The sequence below is a fragment of the Fomitiporia mediterranea genome (genome assembly GCF_000271605.1).
Source record: "Fomitiporia mediterranea MF3/22 unplaced genomic scaffold FOMMEscaffold_1, whole genome shotgun sequence".
Taxonomy (NCBI): Eukaryota; Fungi; Basidiomycota; class Agaricomycetes; order Hymenochaetales; family Hymenochaetaceae; genus Fomitiporia; species Fomitiporia mediterranea.
Genome location: NW_006760386.1, coordinates 7,207,194 through 7,224,858, shown reverse-complemented (window position 1 = coordinate 7,224,858; position 17,665 = coordinate 7,207,194). Strand labels below are relative to the sequence as shown.

The 17,665-nt window shown below is 39.4% G+C and overlaps 2 protein-coding genes across 2 annotated transcripts; both read right to left on the bottom strand.

Moving 5' to 3' along the window:
* Positions 1-6,121: 6,121 nt before the first annotated feature.
* On the bottom strand, positions 6,122-8,645 carry FOMMEDRAFT_16742 (uncharacterized protein). Its single transcript, XM_007262224.1, has 8 exons — positions 8,336-8,645; positions 7,996-8,283; positions 7,558-7,941; positions 7,067-7,503; positions 6,862-7,009; positions 6,750-6,799; positions 6,381-6,593; positions 6,122-6,316 (listed from the first exon to the last, which is right to left on the bottom strand). Exons 1-8 carry the CDS (start codon positions 8,633-8,635, stop codon positions 6,304-6,306), a joined length of 1,833 nt encoding a protein of 610 aa, XP_007262286.1. The 5' UTR covers positions 8,636-8,645; the 3' UTR covers positions 6,122-6,303.
* Positions 8,646-12,928: 4,283 nt separating this feature from the next.
* On the bottom strand, positions 12,929-17,359 carry FOMMEDRAFT_75209 (uncharacterized protein; the record flags this gene model as incomplete). The annotated part of the gene is made up of 13 exons (XM_007262223.1): positions 12,929-13,952; positions 14,058-14,163; positions 14,215-14,333; positions 14,393-14,653; positions 14,724-14,929; positions 14,988-15,394; positions 15,447-15,702; positions 15,766-15,884; positions 15,936-16,171; positions 16,439-16,737; positions 16,788-16,826; positions 16,900-16,947; positions 17,108-17,359. The coding sequence occupies 13 exons, from the start codon at positions 17,357-17,359 to the stop codon at positions 12,929-12,931; spliced, it is 3,372 nt and encodes a 1,123-aa protein (XP_007262285.1).
* Between the last annotated feature and the right edge of the window lie 306 nt (positions 17,360-17,665).

The following is a 17,665-nucleotide window of genomic DNA, read 5'->3' as shown; positions in this document are numbered from 1 at the left end:
GGGTCAGGGGAAAAGAATCCCCTTTACCCAGTGGTTGATACTGTCTTTTATAGGGGTATACATGTGTAGATACATGAGGAGGAAGTGTAACTAACTACAATGAGAATATATGTGCTTGTGGGTCCCACTGCACAATGATCTGACACAATCAGCAATGTAGTAGTAATAAAATACAAACCAGTAAATCAAATCCTTACACTTGCCCTCTAGCATTTAGTCCTAAATGCTAAAAATCAGTAGAAAAGGTGGAAAACTTACTTAAAGTAACAATTAGTAACAAGTAAATAATAAAATACCTTGCCCATACATATGGGAAACATCATCATAATGTAGTACTGCCTCTCTGAACTGATCCGAAGTCGATCCAGTGTGTATTGAGACAGTGGTGGCGTTCTGGACAGTGAGTAGCATGGTTCTGAACCATGTGAAACTAGATAAAACGTTAATAGAATTAAACATAGTCAATATTACTGTATAGTCAATTAGTAGAAAAGTTGCCTCTTAATTGTTGCTATCAATACAACACTGTTTGAAGAGAATCAGTAGAGTTCCTGGGGAGATATAGTGTTTCAGCTCTTGAGTATTCTGAGACACACAGTGTAGATCAATATGTACAGAAGTGGAAATTCCGGCAGCATAGTAATTGCAAATATTCTCTTCTCCTGCATCTTCAGGAAGTGCAGAGGTAAATCCCTGATCAACAAAGCTATAGCCTTCTTCCTTAATAGAATGTATTAGCATTGCAGCTTCTAGCTGTCCTTGTGCAAATTCTTGTTCCTGTAGAATAGTAATGTAATAATAGATAGCAGAGATGTATTCCAAAATTCCTCTGCTATGTCCTTGAATTTTCCAATAGACTAGTTCCTGCAAATATAGTGCCTTGTGCTTGTATGGGTAGAATATCTCCAAATGTGTACTCTTTTGCTTGCAATAACCAACTGTGATGCAAAACTGAATATCCTATTGAGCCCAATATTCAAATACTAATTACAGAGTGCAACCTAGAGTGTAATATTTGTCCTTGAATGAGAATATTGTCTCAAACTCAATGAAATCATAATGTATGAGCCTAATATCACTAGATATGTGTGTATATGCATGGTATCTCTGTGTGCAATGAATGTCCTGCTGTATTCTCATACTGTTTCCTTGTGTCTCAACTCGTTCATGCCTTTGTAAGTTGACTGATTTGATTCCTGAATCGTCCAAGTATACTTTCACTGTCTCATAGTGTAATGTTCTATCACAAAATGTCTAAGTAGTGTTCTCTACTTTCCTGAGTACTGTAACTGTCTGTATGCTACATTGTTCCATGTATGTCTCAATGAAATGTCCTGTCTGTATGCACAGTAGCACTACCTGAAGTCCTGAGTGTATGCTACCAATTCTCTGTTCATTTGGCAAATCCATGTGTAGATCAATGTGCTCTAGTATTGACTTCCTGTCTTTCTGTGTCCTTGTCCTTGTGCTAATGTATTCTTTCCTTGTGTACCTATCATGTGTCCTGTTTCCTGTAGTACTGATACTGTCTGGTACTGCAAAGTCCTTTGCAAAATTGTTCTGTAGTAATCCATGTAAGAGAAATGTATGTTCAAACATGATTGTATGCTCAAAGAGTGTGTATACAATGTAATGCATGTGCCTCTTGCCCTCTCATTGAAATATGACTTCATTTTTGGTGTAAAATGTCTGGTACTGTCCTAGAACATATCTGTAGTGTTTGGAGAGGTCTTCTGCATGATTTCATACTTCAAACTGATTGTAGCTACTCATTCCTAGAGTAGATTGAACTGTATCATTGTTCAATAGATGTCCTAGAGTGTCCTAATACTCTGTTTCCTTCTGTAGCATTGAAGTATCATGTCTGAATGCTTGAATAGTCTGATTAATCATTTCTAATTCACTATTGCTCTGATATTTGCTGACTGTATGTGTATTGCCTTTGCTTTCCCTTGAAGCAGTGTGATAATCTGTTTGAGCAGATTGAGCAGATTGAGCAGATTGTCTAGGTTCCAAACCTGTTCTCTGGCTTAAAGTCGCCCTCTGAACTTCTGTACTTTGTTCCATACAAAGTGTATTGTTTCCTGACCTCAGTAGTGTCTTACTATCATTGTAGTACATAGATTGTAGTGGTTTTACATCCTGTAGATTGTAATTGTCATCCTGTAGCTTGAATATCTTGATTCTTACTATGTATCCTAAGTATATGTATGCTAGTGCATCCATTTGAGTGCCTGCAATGTCTATAATATGTCTGATAAAGTATCCTGAGTCTATTCTAATAAATCCTGACTGTCTGAAGGTGTATTTCACAATGTAATACCTTATGTTCTGCTGTAGATACAATGTATACTATAGATCCTTGTACTTCAAGCTGGTCTCAATGTTTCTGAACAATTCTTCGTCATGAACTGAATGGTTTTGTAGTGTAACATCCAATTGTACCTTATAGAACAGTACTCTATGCAAATTACTTCAATTGTACTCATTACTGACTGTTTCTTCAATCCTGAAGATGGAAATGTCTGTTCCAATGTTGTAGAATCAATATACCTGAATGTCTGAACATTCTCCTGATCCTGAAATTGTCTGAAGCAGTTCTTTGCTTTTGAATACCTTCCTGTACTGAATAGAATCAACTGTGTATGCATATGTCTGTGTCTTTCTATTGCTGTCAATATATCTCCATGCCTGATACTTATTCTGAAGTAGTATCATCTTATCCTCAATGTATATGCACTTTGCCTTACTCAATGTACTGATTTCTGTCTTCCAATGTATGATGTAGCCTTCTAACTTAATAGAATACCTGTGTGAATCGTTTGGATTGAAATATTTCTCAGTATCCAAGAGTAGTCATAGTTTATAGTCTAGTAATGCTTGATAGATTGTCCTGCTTGTACAGTTTACTATTTGCATTGCCTTGTAAACTATAATACTATCTGGCTAGTTATATTCTGATTGTCTAACATTCTCAGGTCCTTTTGTGATGTCCTAGTATACATTCCTGTTGTCTGTGAACAGCCTGTATTTCTTAAGAGTATTGTTTCAATTTGTGGCTCTAAGAATTAGTAGTTGTGTCTCTGAAATGTCTATGTATACATTACCTTATACCTGTAGCATTTTAGATTCCTTGAAACAATGGTTGTATGTGTGTTTCCTAGTCCTTTCCATGTGCTATACATATCTGTAGTCTTGTAGAATCCTTTCTACACTGTATGCCTGTGCTTTTGAGTGTAAAATGTCATTGTATACTTCATACAATTGTCTATCTCAATGTTTAGACTTCCTACAATGTTTATTCCTGTACTGAATGCCTGTAGTACAATGCCTAAGTGCTGTAGTCTCATAGGGTCTCGAATATACTGAATTTGCCCTTTCAAATGTATTGTTCACATGCCTGAACGTGTGTCCTGTTACAGAACTCTCTTGTTCTGTTTCTTCCTCAAGCATTTCTTGTGCTTCTTAGTAGCCTCTGTATCACTCAAATTAATGTCTGATAGTTCAAATAAAGCATTACTTTGATTGTTGTCATTAGATGAAGAGGAATCCAAATTATTACTGTCTGGGTCTGATCCTGGGTTGAGATTTCCATTTCTCTGTATCCTAGAGCTCTGTATTGCTCTGTATGTGTAGCTATTCTTTGCTAGGCTCTCTGAAGGTCTTACTGATACAAATCTGCCTTTCTAAACATTATTCAGTACTTTGCTATGCCTGTGTCCATTGTTTGTTCTTGAACTACTGCTTGAGCTATTCTTATGCTTGCTGTGCTTGATATGTAGCTTTGAACTGTATAGTTTGCTACACTCTGAATCAATATTGTTCTCACTAATACTACTAGTGTATGCCTTGCCTGGTACTGCTTTCAATCACAAAGTATTGCTATGGGATTGTTTGTTCCTTTTATTTTCACAAGGGATACTCTGATGTCCTGAAAAACTCAATGTTTCCATTTGAGACTGTATATATCTAGGTATTTTGCTTTCTCTCTTATTCCTGGACCTGGCTAGGGTGTTGTATCCATTGTAGTAGTCCTGTACATTGCTCCTGTACAATGTGTAGTCAATATCTGCCATGTATGAGGTTAAACACTTGATTTTGTAGGTGTATGCTTGATTTTTGCCCTCTGGATCAAGTACTGATCCTTGTAGTTCTAATATACATTCACTTTTGCTATCCTCAAAGTACTGTTCTGTCAATGTGATGTCTGTTTTGCTTGGATAGTCTGAATCAATTTCACAATTGTATTGAATGCCTGGCAGTTCCAGTTTTTGTTCTGTTCCTTGTGCTTTGTGTTTTCCTTTCACTTTACACTTTCCTTTTGCTTTCTACAAATGTAATAGTTTGTCTGGACTCTTGAGTGTTTCTTCTACACTCTTAGATCAATAGTTCTGATCTCTACTGTCTGTTAGCACTATAGCATGTCTGGCTTTCGTTCTGTAGCCTGCCTGAAGTGTTTCACACTTTTCTGTTACTATACTATCAAGTCTGCTCTTGTTTGATGAAGGAGTTACTTTCTCCTCTTCCTGGTACATTCCATCAAACTTGTACATTCTCTTATTCAAATCTTTGATGTCTATCAAACTGTGGAATGGGCTGACATGTTCTATGTCTATCTCAATCACTCTGGCTCTTGCAATGTGTCTGAAGGTCTTACTTGCCTTCTGGAAATCTTGTTCCTCATCAATTCTCTGTAGTTTCAATGCCTGACTCTCCTAGCCTTTGTTACTCTTGTCCTTTGAGTCCTGGCTACTTTCTTTGCTACTGAAAAGGGTCTTAGGTGTCTCATTACCCTCTACATCACTGTTGTCAATGTGTTTCTGTTCTGAAGTAAGTGTGCTCACTGGATACTTATCCACACTCTCACTGATACTAACTATATACATAATGTACTCCTTGTATTAGCTTGCAAATTCCTTAATGCTTGCCATTAGCTCTCTATGTCAACTTGGTGAATCCTCAAACCAAATCACCTGTTCTCTATTGAGTGAATCCTCAAACTTGGTAGCCTGAAATTGATAGAGCAAATCCTCAAGCTCAATCACCTGTACTCAGTAAGTTGAATCCTCAAACTTGACCTTCTGTACTTGATTGGATGAATCCTTGAATCCAATTGCCTGAGTGTTTCCACTCTTTGTACTACTATTTACTATTCCTACAAGCCTAGGAGTGTGAGTACTCACTAGTTTCTGCTCTACAGTACACATTTAACTAACTATATGCACTAGTACAGTTACATACCTTAATTCTACATTATTAGTATGTACTAGTTCATCAGGGTGCCTCCAGCCTTGTGTAGACAAGGACTTATCACCTGGTATAGGTTCATTAGGTTGCCTCCAGCCCACAAGGGACAAGGACTTACATCCTAGCATATTAGTATTGATATCTGGACTTGGGTACCCTCTAGGAATTGTCAGTCAAGGCTTGGCAGCTACATTGTAATCCATATCCAATAGATAATCTTGTTGTCTATTATCTGTAAACTTAATGTGCACCTGTTTGTTCCTTTTTGCCATTATGGATGCCTGGTCCTCAACCCATCTGATCAATGTGAACCTCCAGTGTATCTAGTGCTGGTCCATATCAATATGTGATAATGTGTTCCAGAAGTGTTCTGCAGTGTTCTGAAGCATTGTGAACCTACTAAGGGCCAATCCAGTAAGTAGTCTCTGTTTCTACTCAAAAATCATAACTTTACTCATGAAAAATTCCTGATGGGTACTAGACAATGAGGGAGACCTAGGGTTGATCAGACCCTTTGGTTCCTCAGCATCCAGCAAGGGGTTTCAGTGCTAGGTGGGTACAGTCAAAAATATGTAAGGAAACTCACTGTTCCTCACAAGAGAATTCTAATCACCCTTAGTTCACTCAACTACTGACTGGGATAACCTAGTACTTGAGTGAGGGGTCAGGGGAAAAGAATCCCCTTTACCCAGCAGTTGATACTGTCTTTTATAGGGGTATACACGTGTAGATACATGAGGAGGAAGTGTAACTAACTACAATGAGAATATATGTGCTTGTGGGTCCCACTGTGTGATGATCTGATGCAATCAGCAATGTAGTAGTAATAAAATACAAACCAGTAAATCAAATCCTTACAGTAAGAAGCTATTGAACAATACGAGTCGTTGCGATCTTCCGCCTGGTGAATGACCGAGTCGAGGCTCGCTGTAAGGACTTCAATCATATGATGCTGGGCGGCCGGATTGGCAATTTTAATTGCCAACTCCCTGAATCTGGCAAGGGCTCTTCACACAGCCATTGGTTATGTATCTTTGAGACTCTGTACGCGCGTAATCACTCAGGAGAGCTTGCCAAATACACAAACTCTGGTACGTATAGCAGATACATGTTCAGTGAATATCGACTCTTACCGTAGAAGTCTTGGGAGATGTCGGAAAAGGGCTGGTAGCCTGTAAAGTCGTTTGATATGAGGGGATTTTGGAGCTTGGTGGCTTGTATGAAGGGACTGGCTATGTGGAGGAGGGCGAGAGGCAAGGGTTTGCGGGAGGAGAGCGCCATCGGAGGGACGTTTCCACCGTGGCGGACAACACTGGTGTCCGGATCTATCACGGGGTAGTTCGCTGCTGCAATCAATTAAGGGGGAAAACGTGATATCAGTATCATCGATATAGAAAATTAAATGATCTTGGAGGACGCGAGGTAGAATAATCCGCTCGAGTTAAGAATAGAGAGATAAAAAAAGGTAATGAAAGAGGAACAAAGGGCAAGGAATTTATTACCATAGCTGCAACCCGAAAAGGCTTCTAATCTCACCCAGCTCTGCACATGTCTGTTAAATATTCGTAATGAGTCACGGCTAGACAAGGAACAGTTGAAGAGTTGAAGACTGACCTCAGGATGACAATCGTGGAGCGTACTCGATGTGAAATCAATAATTCTGAGCGATCCGTCGCTGCCTCGGACAACATTCCGTGGCTCCAAGTCATCATGGTAGACTCCAAGTCCGTGCAATGTCGATATTGCATTGAACAATTCCTGCCTTCGACGTTGTTCAATAGTATTCAAGCTGCATAGGCACTGATGATTCTATCCTCACCTGTCGGTAGGTGACAGATCTGACCACTCCCCGTTATGCCTGAGCGCACTCCCTTCATAATCCATGACTAACGCCCACGTTCGGCTTGTTTCGAAAAGTCCATAACACTGCGGTACAATCTTCACAGATGCTGGGGATGTCTGCTCGATACGGCGGTATATATCGAGCTCGTTGAAAAGACGCCGAGCACAGCTCTGCTCTTTGAGTGTTTCACCTTTTCCAACTGTTTTAATCGCGTATCTTCGGCGTCCTGAAGCTCCATTATGTTCATTGTCGTCAGGGATTGCCTCGAAGACAACCCCAGTTGACCCATCTCCGATATTGCGCTGAACACACAGCCGAACACCGTCATTGCCCAAAGCCGGGAAAGCGTCGGTGTCTACTCCATGAAATTCAAGCCACCTCCCATTCGACATGGATTTTGGCGACCATGTGATCTAGAAATGACTCAATCAATGGAAGTAACGAATTGATAAATATTTGAAAATTACGAGGAAGCCAGAAGACGACGGCGATGAATTGCTGCATCCTCCACTAGAACGGGCGACTAATTGCTCACCCCTTGTCACTTGCACTGGATTTCGTAAAAAGAGATTGGGATGTTCCCTTGGAGTGGGTGCCTCAGTCGCCGGAACTGACTGAAGTCGCACATTCATATCGGCGTTTGTGGGGACATCGATATTTCTTGAAATAGCAAGCATCATCCCTAGCAATGCACGGAACGGTCTGGTATTGTCCAATTGCCTTTCGATAGTCGAATACGTCATGTATGGTGCTTCATCTGTACCTCGTCTATGGAGTCGGAGGAACACCCACTTTGTGAAGCACGACAACGCGAGCCACTCTACTCTGTACAGGATCATGCACACACACATCTGAGAGAGTTAATTCATCAATAAAGTATTTGAGTATCCGTTATCCACAGAGACCTTGATGACGGCTTTCATTCCTATCCCAGGTTTTTGCAAATCCAATCGTACGTGGGGTCCGTCTTCGGCATCGGACAGTATAGAGAGCTCTTTTTCACTCAAATCGAAGACACTTGGAGCCTTCAATTCAAGCAAAGCCTTCTTGCCCTCCGTTGTGGATAACACGTAGTCTACGGTGCATCTGCCACCTGGAGCTGCGGTTTCAGTCTTTATCGCAATGCGATTCCCGCAGGATAACATGATTCGTGCGAGAAACTGCGCAGGCCCTTTGTCGATAAAAGTCCTGACCTGAAAATAATAAGATGAGGAAAGCGACTCCACAGCGAGAGACAATGCTTACATCTGCTTCCGATACAATGTCACGATCTGCATCCATTTCGGCTTTATAGTGTCGCTTGAACTCTCCAGTAATATGTTTTGGCATAGGCTCCTCACCAAGCGCCTCGTCGAGGACACTGATAAGTACATCAACCAACTGCATATCACGGCGGGCTTCTATTACTGTATCATCCGATTTCCACAGAGAGAACACCTGCTCAAGTTCGGCATCCGTAAGGGAGGCAGACTCCATCAGATGGCTGTCGACGGGTGGACAGTAGAACTTTGCATGGTTACGTAGGTAGTCTCTGAAAAGTGTCATAATATCCAGCACAAGTTATGTGGAGGCACTACATAGTAGCGAGAGACAGAGTACTTTGCTGTATTCGAGAGGATTGTACGGGCACGTGACGGGCTCACAACTTCGTTCCCACGGTGTAACCTACTGTAGCATGATCTACTCTTCAGATTTTACAATTACACACAAACCACAACAACTATTGCCGCCAAATATACAGGAAAGTGTATTTACACTATATAAGTCACAGTATGTATTTTTCTGCAAAAAAATGAAAGAAAATTTTAAATTCTGTAAGTTTTGTTGTTTTAATATAAACAGTTTATAATTAAACTCTATTAATTTTACTAATAGATTTCATAGTATAATTTTAGCATATATGTGTACTTTATATACAGAGACTACTCTAGTACTCTTCTTGAAGGATTTACTACTTGTTCTGAATAATTATAGTAAAAAGATTAAAATCTGAAAAGAAGTATTATTTTAATTAAGAATTGTAAAAACACTTAATCTAACTTGAAAAATCTAACTCTAAGACTCAGAACAAAGTAAGTTAGTTAATAAACCTTAATAGAGAAGTCTAAGTATTTAGCTTTCATTTTTATTAAATTCTTTAACTTATAATATTTGTAATATAATTATTTTAATTATATCTTTACTTTAAATTATAAATTTACATTCTTACTATTTTTGTTTTACATTTTTATTTTCTAAAAACATATAATAATAAAAGTTAAAATATAAAAAAAGAAATAGTACTAATACTATAGTTCTAAAATTATTACAAAGTAGAAAAAGTTTTAGTTTTATATTTAGTATTCTTTATTAAAATTAGTTTTAAAATTAAAAGTGTTAGAGTAGAGAGTGTCAGAAGGCTTAAGAGTAAGATAAAGAGAATATTAGAAGTATAAGACAATAAACAAAATATAGAAAAGTTAAAAATAAAAATATAAATAAAGAATACTTTGGAAATAGTTTGTATAAACTTAAAGAATGTAACCTCCAAGGTTACACACATGACTTTAGATAAATATAAAAGGGCTATTTGTAGATTACTTAGATCTCATCTTCATACTTGCTCCTGTACTTAGGTTGACCTCTCCAATCCCAGGTCTTTGCCTGTTCCATGTTCTTGAGTGAGGCTCTGGCCTTTACACTTTTTTTTGAACATTGCAAAATTTGGGGATTACCTCTCATCCACTGCCTTTCACTTGTGCCACCAGATTGTCAGCCTCCTCCTGGCTTCCCCCCACACGTCCACTATCTACTACACATCTACAGTACTCTACAGTAAGACCCTAGTTAATTACAAGCTTCACAATTGCTACACTGAGATCCTATTCAATATCCTGTTCACTCTTAAGAGCTTATAGGGACATTGTTATCTGCCTTCACTGTGCCACCCTCTCCCAACAGACCCTTGCCAGATTGGCCCCTGGATTCTAGGAGAATGTGTCAAGAAGAGTGTATGTGGTTGTGCTAGAGTTGTATACATTGTACATTATTGTACATCTGGTCAGCTGTCTACAATCAAGGTTCTGCCACTCAAGAATATGCTTTTACTGTGCCACTTTGAGCAGATTAGAGCTTATAGGGACATTGTTATCTGCCTTTACTGTGCCACCCTCTCTCAACAGACTCTTGCCAGATTGGTCCCTAGATTCTAGGAGAATGTGTTAAGAAGAGTGTGTGTAGTTGTGCTAGAGTTACATACATTGTACATTATTGTGTGTCTGGTCAGCTGTCTACAATCAAGGTTCTGCCACTTGAGAATATGCTTTTACTGTGCTACTTTGAGCAGATTATCTATGTCTGTCTCTACTCATGCTTCCTCTACTACTTATTGTAACCTTAAACCAGAGAACAATCAAACTCAAGCTCCTCAATCCTAAGAACAATACTAGTCCTGAAATTGTACAAGGAAGCACTATCTTGATACTACTACTAATATCTAGAACTGTGGTGTAATTCTCTTCAGGAGCTGCAAATTCCACACTAACAGATACTGTCTACTTTTAGTACAATAGACATTATGATTGAGCTGTCAACTATAGTGTATTTGTTGTATGCTTGTTATACTTACTACAATGTGTATCTCTCTATTGTCAAAGTGTTTGTCAAGACTGTCTATTCTTTACTATACTATCTCTTACTCTGTCACTGTCTAGTGTCTACTGTCATTGTCTACTGTTTACTAAGGGTATAAAGTCCCTTTCCCTTCCCTTCCTGTTTCCTAGAGTATACAGCCCCTTTTCTGGTTGTGAACCTAGTCAGGGTACCAAGCCCCTGCTAGTGTCAATTCCAGTCCTGAACATATAGGGCCTCTACTAGTATCACCTCCTGTTTCCTAGGGTATAAAGTCCCTTTTCCAGTTGTAGACCTAGTCAGGGTACCAAGCTCCTACTAGTGTTAATCCTAGTCCTGAATGTCTAGAGCCTCTACTAGCATCACCTCCAGTCCTAGACCTAGCTAGAGTATCAAGCCCCTACTAGTATCATCTAGTCCTTTCCTTTCCTGTCCTGTCCTGTCCTGTCCTGTCCTGTCCTATCCTGTCCTGTCCTGTCCCCCTTTGTCCTTCTAGCATGAACAGACCCCCTGTTACCTCTACACACTCTGTTTTACCCACACACTACCTATACTCTTGTCACCCTCAGAATTAGTGTGTCAATTTTGTCAACCTGGTCCTTCTACTCCTCCTAGTACTGACACATGCCTGAGGATGGCTGTTCACTTCTTGACTATGTGTTTTGATCATTTTTTACCTCCCTCAAGCAGCAAGTGCTGGCTTAACTAAAGAGTTGTTGAGTTCTCTTTATCATACACTCTGACTTCTACTCATACTTCCTACACCTTTTCATTAACAAGTCAAAGTCTTCCTAGACTGCTTACAATACTGTTCCTCATTAACAGCTTTGCTTAAGCTTGTGTCTGTCTTGGTCATACTATCTCCTCTATTCCTATTAAGGTCCCTGTGTGTTTTCATTAATGAGTTGAAGCTTAAGTCAAGGCTTTTCTAGCTTGTGACTGTGTGTTCCTTGTCTCCTGTTCTTACATCTTTTATTCCTTCTTCCTTCCCCTCCCCCCTTTCTATACCTTTCCTTTCCCTCTTCATTAATTACTTCCCTACCCCCCCTTTTATTTCTTCAGAGTAGGGAAGAGTGTAACCTCTGAGGTTACACATGTGACTTTAGATAAATATAAAAGGGCTATTTGTAGATTACTTAGATCTCATCTTCATACTTGCTCCTGTACTTAGGTTGACCTCTCCAATCCCAGGTCTTTGCCTGTTCTGTGTTCTTGAGTAAGGCTTTAGCCTTTACAAAGAACTATAATAAAAGCTTATTATATTTAAAAAGGTACTAGTTGTCTTGTTAAGAGGACAGATAACATGTCAGGTATACAAGTTGTGTATAATAAATAATAAAAATGTGAGAGACTCTTCTAAACTAAGTATTTAATATTTTATTTAAAAACTTAGTAAAATAAAAAATAAAACATTACAAATAAACAAAATAAAAGAGTAATTAAAAGTTTTAAAGGAAGAAAATAAAATAAAGAGAAATTAATAAAAGAGAAAAGTATATTAGTATTTAATTAAGATTTCTCAAAAGTATTAGACAAATTTCTTTAAACAATTAGTTATTTTATTTAAAACATACAGTTTGAAAATATTGTTTATTTATAATAAAATGTTTCTAATATTACAAATTAAGCTATAAACAATATACTTTCATATTCTTTATACACTTACTAGTTCTAAGTTATATATCTTTATTATATAATTAATTTTGCAAAATATATATAAACTAACTTACTATTTAATTTACAAATTTTATAAAGTATTTTTTTACTTAAATAAACTCCTAGATTAGATTACACATTAGATTTTTCTCTGACTCACCTTTTAAACTAGATTATAAGTCTGATAAAATCTTTGACTAATCTAGTATAATCTAATTTAGATAAAACTAGAAAGTTTATATTATATTATATAAACTAAAACTCTGTAACATTTTCAAGAAGACAGAGTATGTTCTATCTTTGTATTATACAACTAGCTAGAATAGTAGTACATTTCTCTACATCAGGAAACAAGGCTAGAATAATAATACTCACAATAGATGTAACTTTATTAGTTGTAAATAATATACAATATTTGGATACTGTATTATATAATTAACAATTAAGAAAAACACTGTTACTAGTTTGAGTATTATTTGTTTCTGTAATAGTTGTCTCCAAACTTTATAATGTTAACAGCACACTATACTATTGTTCCCATATGACAAAGACTCTACAGGTTTTACTCAGCTATTAGTACTCTACTTCAAATTTCTTGTCTAGTATTTCAACTCTAGAAAGCTCAAGCCCATGCTTGAACTTTGTACCATTTTTAACATGTTTAACCTTCAGGGCAGGTCTTACAGGATATTTCTCCACAAGCTTGTTCAGTTGTTGGAACATTTCCTTAACTTTGCAATCATTTTTGCTGAGCAGCTTGCTAAAACAAGTCTTCTTCAAGTATTTATGCATTTCAGGTAATGTTGGTTCAACATCACACTGCTGCTTGTACTCGTCTTCCCTCGCAGAGATGTGCTCGTCATTTAATACACGGAGAAATCTCTGAGATGCCATCTTACTAACATTTGGAGGAGTAGGATGCTTAGGGACTTTAGGTATTGATTGAGATCTTGCGTGGATAGAAATCTTGGAACGTGTTTCTGATGATGGATCAAAAAATGTCTCAAACATCACACGAACTTCCTGTAATGGTATGCTTGGAAGTACTTCTGCATCCTTCTCGCCTCCATCAAATTCATAGTATCCGCCTTGAATAGTATACCAGAACCTCAGTGTCTCATCTGGCATGCCTTTAGGCTCTTCCGTCCACTGTTTCTGAAGCGATCTTTTATGATTTTCGAACATTTCTTCAGACATGCTCCGGATTACCTTTCGCATATGTATCAAGAAGGCATCAATACGCGACTCCAAGTAACTTGTGTCGTATTCAGACGCTATGACTAGCTGCCAACCAATCGAATCAATGTCTGTCATTGTGCATGTATAAACCGTGTATCCGAGCTGTTGTTTCGTCCGAAGAATATCAAATGCTGGCTCTTTCAAGACCTGAGAGAGCAGATGGCATTTAACACGAGTGCGTCTGTCGGACTCACTACCAACATGACAGTAATACAGTACACTTGAGTTGGCCTCCTTAGTATTGAGTACAGGTAATTCCCAGACATAATTGCACCCTGTTGGAATTAATATTAGAAAACGATTAAAAGCGCAAGATACGATGTACCTTTGGGAAGAAGTCGCGAACGAAGTTTTAGGACTTCGTTTTCCGGGATCGCTGCAGCCTCGAATGTTCCCTTGACTAAGGAGGCAAGTTCGAGAGTATCCTACACAACCATAAACAAAAGACACTTAAATTTGGGACGACTTCCGACTTGCCTCTTTCCTTAGATTACCATTAGTTAGAAGTACAAAGTTCAGCCTGGATAGCAGTAAATCTACATGCTCTGAGAGCTTCTCAGCCGTAATTCCTATAATATATGTTCGTACAATAGTCTTTAATATAACGACTAATAACATACCTTTCAAGTTATCCAACTTCTCCTCCGTGGTGAGGCAATCGTCTTGAATAAGGTACTGCAAGCGAGACTCGCAGATTTCGTATGGTCGTGAAAGGCGTTCATTCTTGAAAGCTCGTCGTCTCTGAGGAGTGTATACAGGTCTCAAAATACTGTCTTATCACCTCAGCATAAACGTAACGTTACCCGTTTAATCATAACCTGCAACCTATCCTCCCGAATGTCCAGACGTTTCAGCCCGATTAGAACTGCCTGAACGAGGTCACGTAATTTCTCGCTGTAACCCATAAAATACACTTCAAACCCGCGCGAAGTACCAAATAAATTGTATCCCAGGCCAGCTACTCGTGCATAGAATGCGTATTCATGAACTGCATCTTTTACAAGGTCCATAATTAGATGGGTCAATATTTTAGCTCGAGGAGTAGCCCCAGCAAATGGTCTACTCAGAAGGACAGTAAGTATAGACGGTGAGAATAAGGCCCGAATAATATGAATCAGGGCGAACTCACGTCTGTGCTGCAATATGCACAATGGCGTGTGGTGATCGAAACTGATCATTCGGCCTATACCACACTTCCATGTTCGGCGCACACAAAATGAGTGCAGGCCGTTTCTTTGGTGCATTAACGCCTACACCGTAGATGACAATATTCTTGAGAATAAATGGGTTTGTTCCTGGAAAAGCAAGATCTCTGATGTCGTTGTCTTCGCGAGCCTGGTAATCACAACCATGGGTCAGAGTGAAAGATTCAAATACTTACGTAGACATGCACTTTGGAAATGAACTTAGCGTCGAACCGTTTCTGTACATACTCTGCTCCAAACCAGCGCTCCTTGTGCCATGTCTCTGCCTTCAGAGTATGGTCATGATTACGAGCCGCTACAATGACATAACAGTTCTCAACATCCAGATTCTCTAACATATCCTTAACAGGATTCTCCTCCCAGGGTTTCCACTCCCAAGGCAATAACGGTCCATTCAGGAGAAGATCACGCCTCGTTGGATACTTCATTGAGTCGACGATGTTCCTAACCAGAGGAAGCGCTTGCGGTTCCCGGTCGTGTTGGAACGACAACCACTCGATCCAATACCGTTCTTGGTGCATCCACGACGGGATCTGAGATTTGCGTAGTAGGTTGATGAACTTGAAACATGTTAAGATAACTTCCCGATAGTTCTCTATACGGACATCGTCGACAGTGAATATGGAATCACAAAAACATTTACGCACGTAATCCTTCTTTGGTCAGTTCAAGCGTCAGCTTAAGCAGACTAATTCCATGACCGTATATTGCATGCCCAGATAATAGTCTCAAAAGCCATCCCTTGTTTTTCAGGTAGGCGTATAGCGAATGAGGACCTTCGTGGCCAAGTAGATGAGCAAGATAGTACACTGGCTTTTCACGCCACTGAGGTATCTGCCAGGGGATGGGGAAGGTAATAATTATTTCGTACATCTTCTCGATTGTCTTAACATACACAATTTTCTAAAGAATAATTTATGAATTGTAAACATGAGTCCTATGCAGAAGTAAGTCTAGGAAACATACCCCAAGTTCTTCCTTCCCGTACGGCTGCTGAGGGAAGGCGACTACGGCCGGGTATTGTCCTCTACTTTTTATCGGCGAGAAGAGTCTCACAACCATATCGATAATTTCGTAAAGAGGTTCTGGGCAATGTGATCAGAACTAGGGTGGATTACGACAGTGAGGCAACTAACCTTTTCCGACTATTGCCAACTTCATCCTCTCTGCACAATATTCCCTCTTCCACCACTTCTTCAGTTTCTCTCGGGCCTTCAGGGCAGCTACTTTCTTTGCTTCCTCTCTGACAGCTTGTGGGTCCGTTTTACTCGGAATTCTAGTCAATTCTCTACTAATGTGACTATTTTCTGTCCCTGAAAGTGTCCCTGTCGTGGAATTTGCACTTCGAGTAGAACTGTTGCTAGAAGATCTTCTGTGATCGTGGCCATCCTCCGAGAGTTGCTTCATCGGCAACCAATTTGGGCTTCCAGCATTTCTCAATGACGTCTCGCTGATGCTCTTTCTCAGTGAATTTTTCTCATGCTTCACGTGCCTTCTAAACGAGGAAGTTCGACTGATGCAGTCATCGCTTCTCTCAGAAATCTCGCCGGCAGTGTCTCTGTTTGAAGGTCTGCTTATATGTCTGTTTTCATTCTTGTCAAACTCACGACGTAGAGGTGATGTCTTCGAGGCCAGAAACTTCCCTATTAGCGTGTCCTCGCTACCCGTGCCGAATTTTCTTAAAGGATGGGAGGAATGGGCAAGTGCAAATTCCATATACTGTAGTCTCCGTATATCATCTTGCAGCTTTCCTGAATACTCGGAATCGATCGACTTGATCTCGCGCAGGGCCGCGTCTTTATGAAAGCGTGGACAGTAAAAGAATGCGGAAAAGCGCTCGAGCGCGCCCTTGAGAGCATCCGAAGCAACTTCAAAGTGAAATTCGGTGTTCGAGTTACCCGTCGCTGCATTGAAGTAGCCGTTGTTCAAGGCAATGTACTACATGTAGTGAGAGACATATATGAATTATTAAATTCTCGAGATTTTACCTCATGAAACTCATTTTCCTCTGGATATTTCTTCGAACCCTATGGACATAGCCATGGAAGTGAGCACCGTGCATACGAATTATGATGTTTATGAATTAAAAACCTGACTTACCATGAATAACAGATGCTCACAGTAATGGGCCGTGCCGGCCATGTCTTCCTACGAAATAAGTAAGTGACATCCTACACAGGTGATACGTTGTCTGAACGATCCGCAAACACTTCGGACGAGACACCCAGCAGATATTGAAAAGGCGGAACATAATAGAGGAACGGTATAATGTACCAAAGACTAATGTAAGATAGTTAAGTAGACTTACTGGATCATTGAACTTTCCTGTCGCGACATCGATGCAACCAGCCGACCTGTCCAGGAGGTTATCGCTAACGATCGTAGCTTCAAGACCGTTGATTAGGCGAATAACTGCATATTTGCGGGACTCTCTATTACTTGTTTGAACTGGTATTGTAAGGATGTAGTAAGCTGGAACCAAATCCTTTGCAGGAACAAGCTCCCAATTCTCTGGATCCTCTATCAATATTGTCCTTGCAGTGGCGGGTTCACCTTCCATGTCAACTGGAAACGAGATAAGTGAATTGCACGGGAGAGAATGGGATGAAAGGACAAAAGGCAAGAAGATTCATTCTTCAAGTATATAGCAGTATAGTACTCTGTGATGAAAACATGCCACTTACAGTCGAAATTCTTGCTTAAAGGATGAATACTGTCTAATTCTTTGAGTCCTTAGCAAGGTTATTTGCAAGGATTATCAGGTTAAAGTTGGCCATAACTACTAGCAAAGTCAGTAGTTCTTATACCTACTGTCTAATAAGTTTGCTTGTTACTAATCCTTATACACTTGATACTAGCATTGCTA

Bases quoted from the DNA above. Each gene is read 5' to 3' on its own strand.
- FOMMEDRAFT_16742 (XM_007262224.1), bottom strand. From the start codon at position 8,635: ATGACACTTTTCAGAGACTACCTACGTAACCATGCAAAGTTCTACTGT. The intron at 7,942-7,995 runs GTCTCTGTGGAT...TAACTCTCTCAG, and splicing joins GAATGAAAGCCGTCATCAAG to ATGTGTGTGTGCATGATCCT. The intron at 7,504-7,557 runs GTAATTTTCAAA...AGTCATTTCTAG, and splicing joins CGTCGTCTTCTGGCTTCCTC to ATCACATGGTCGCCAAAATC.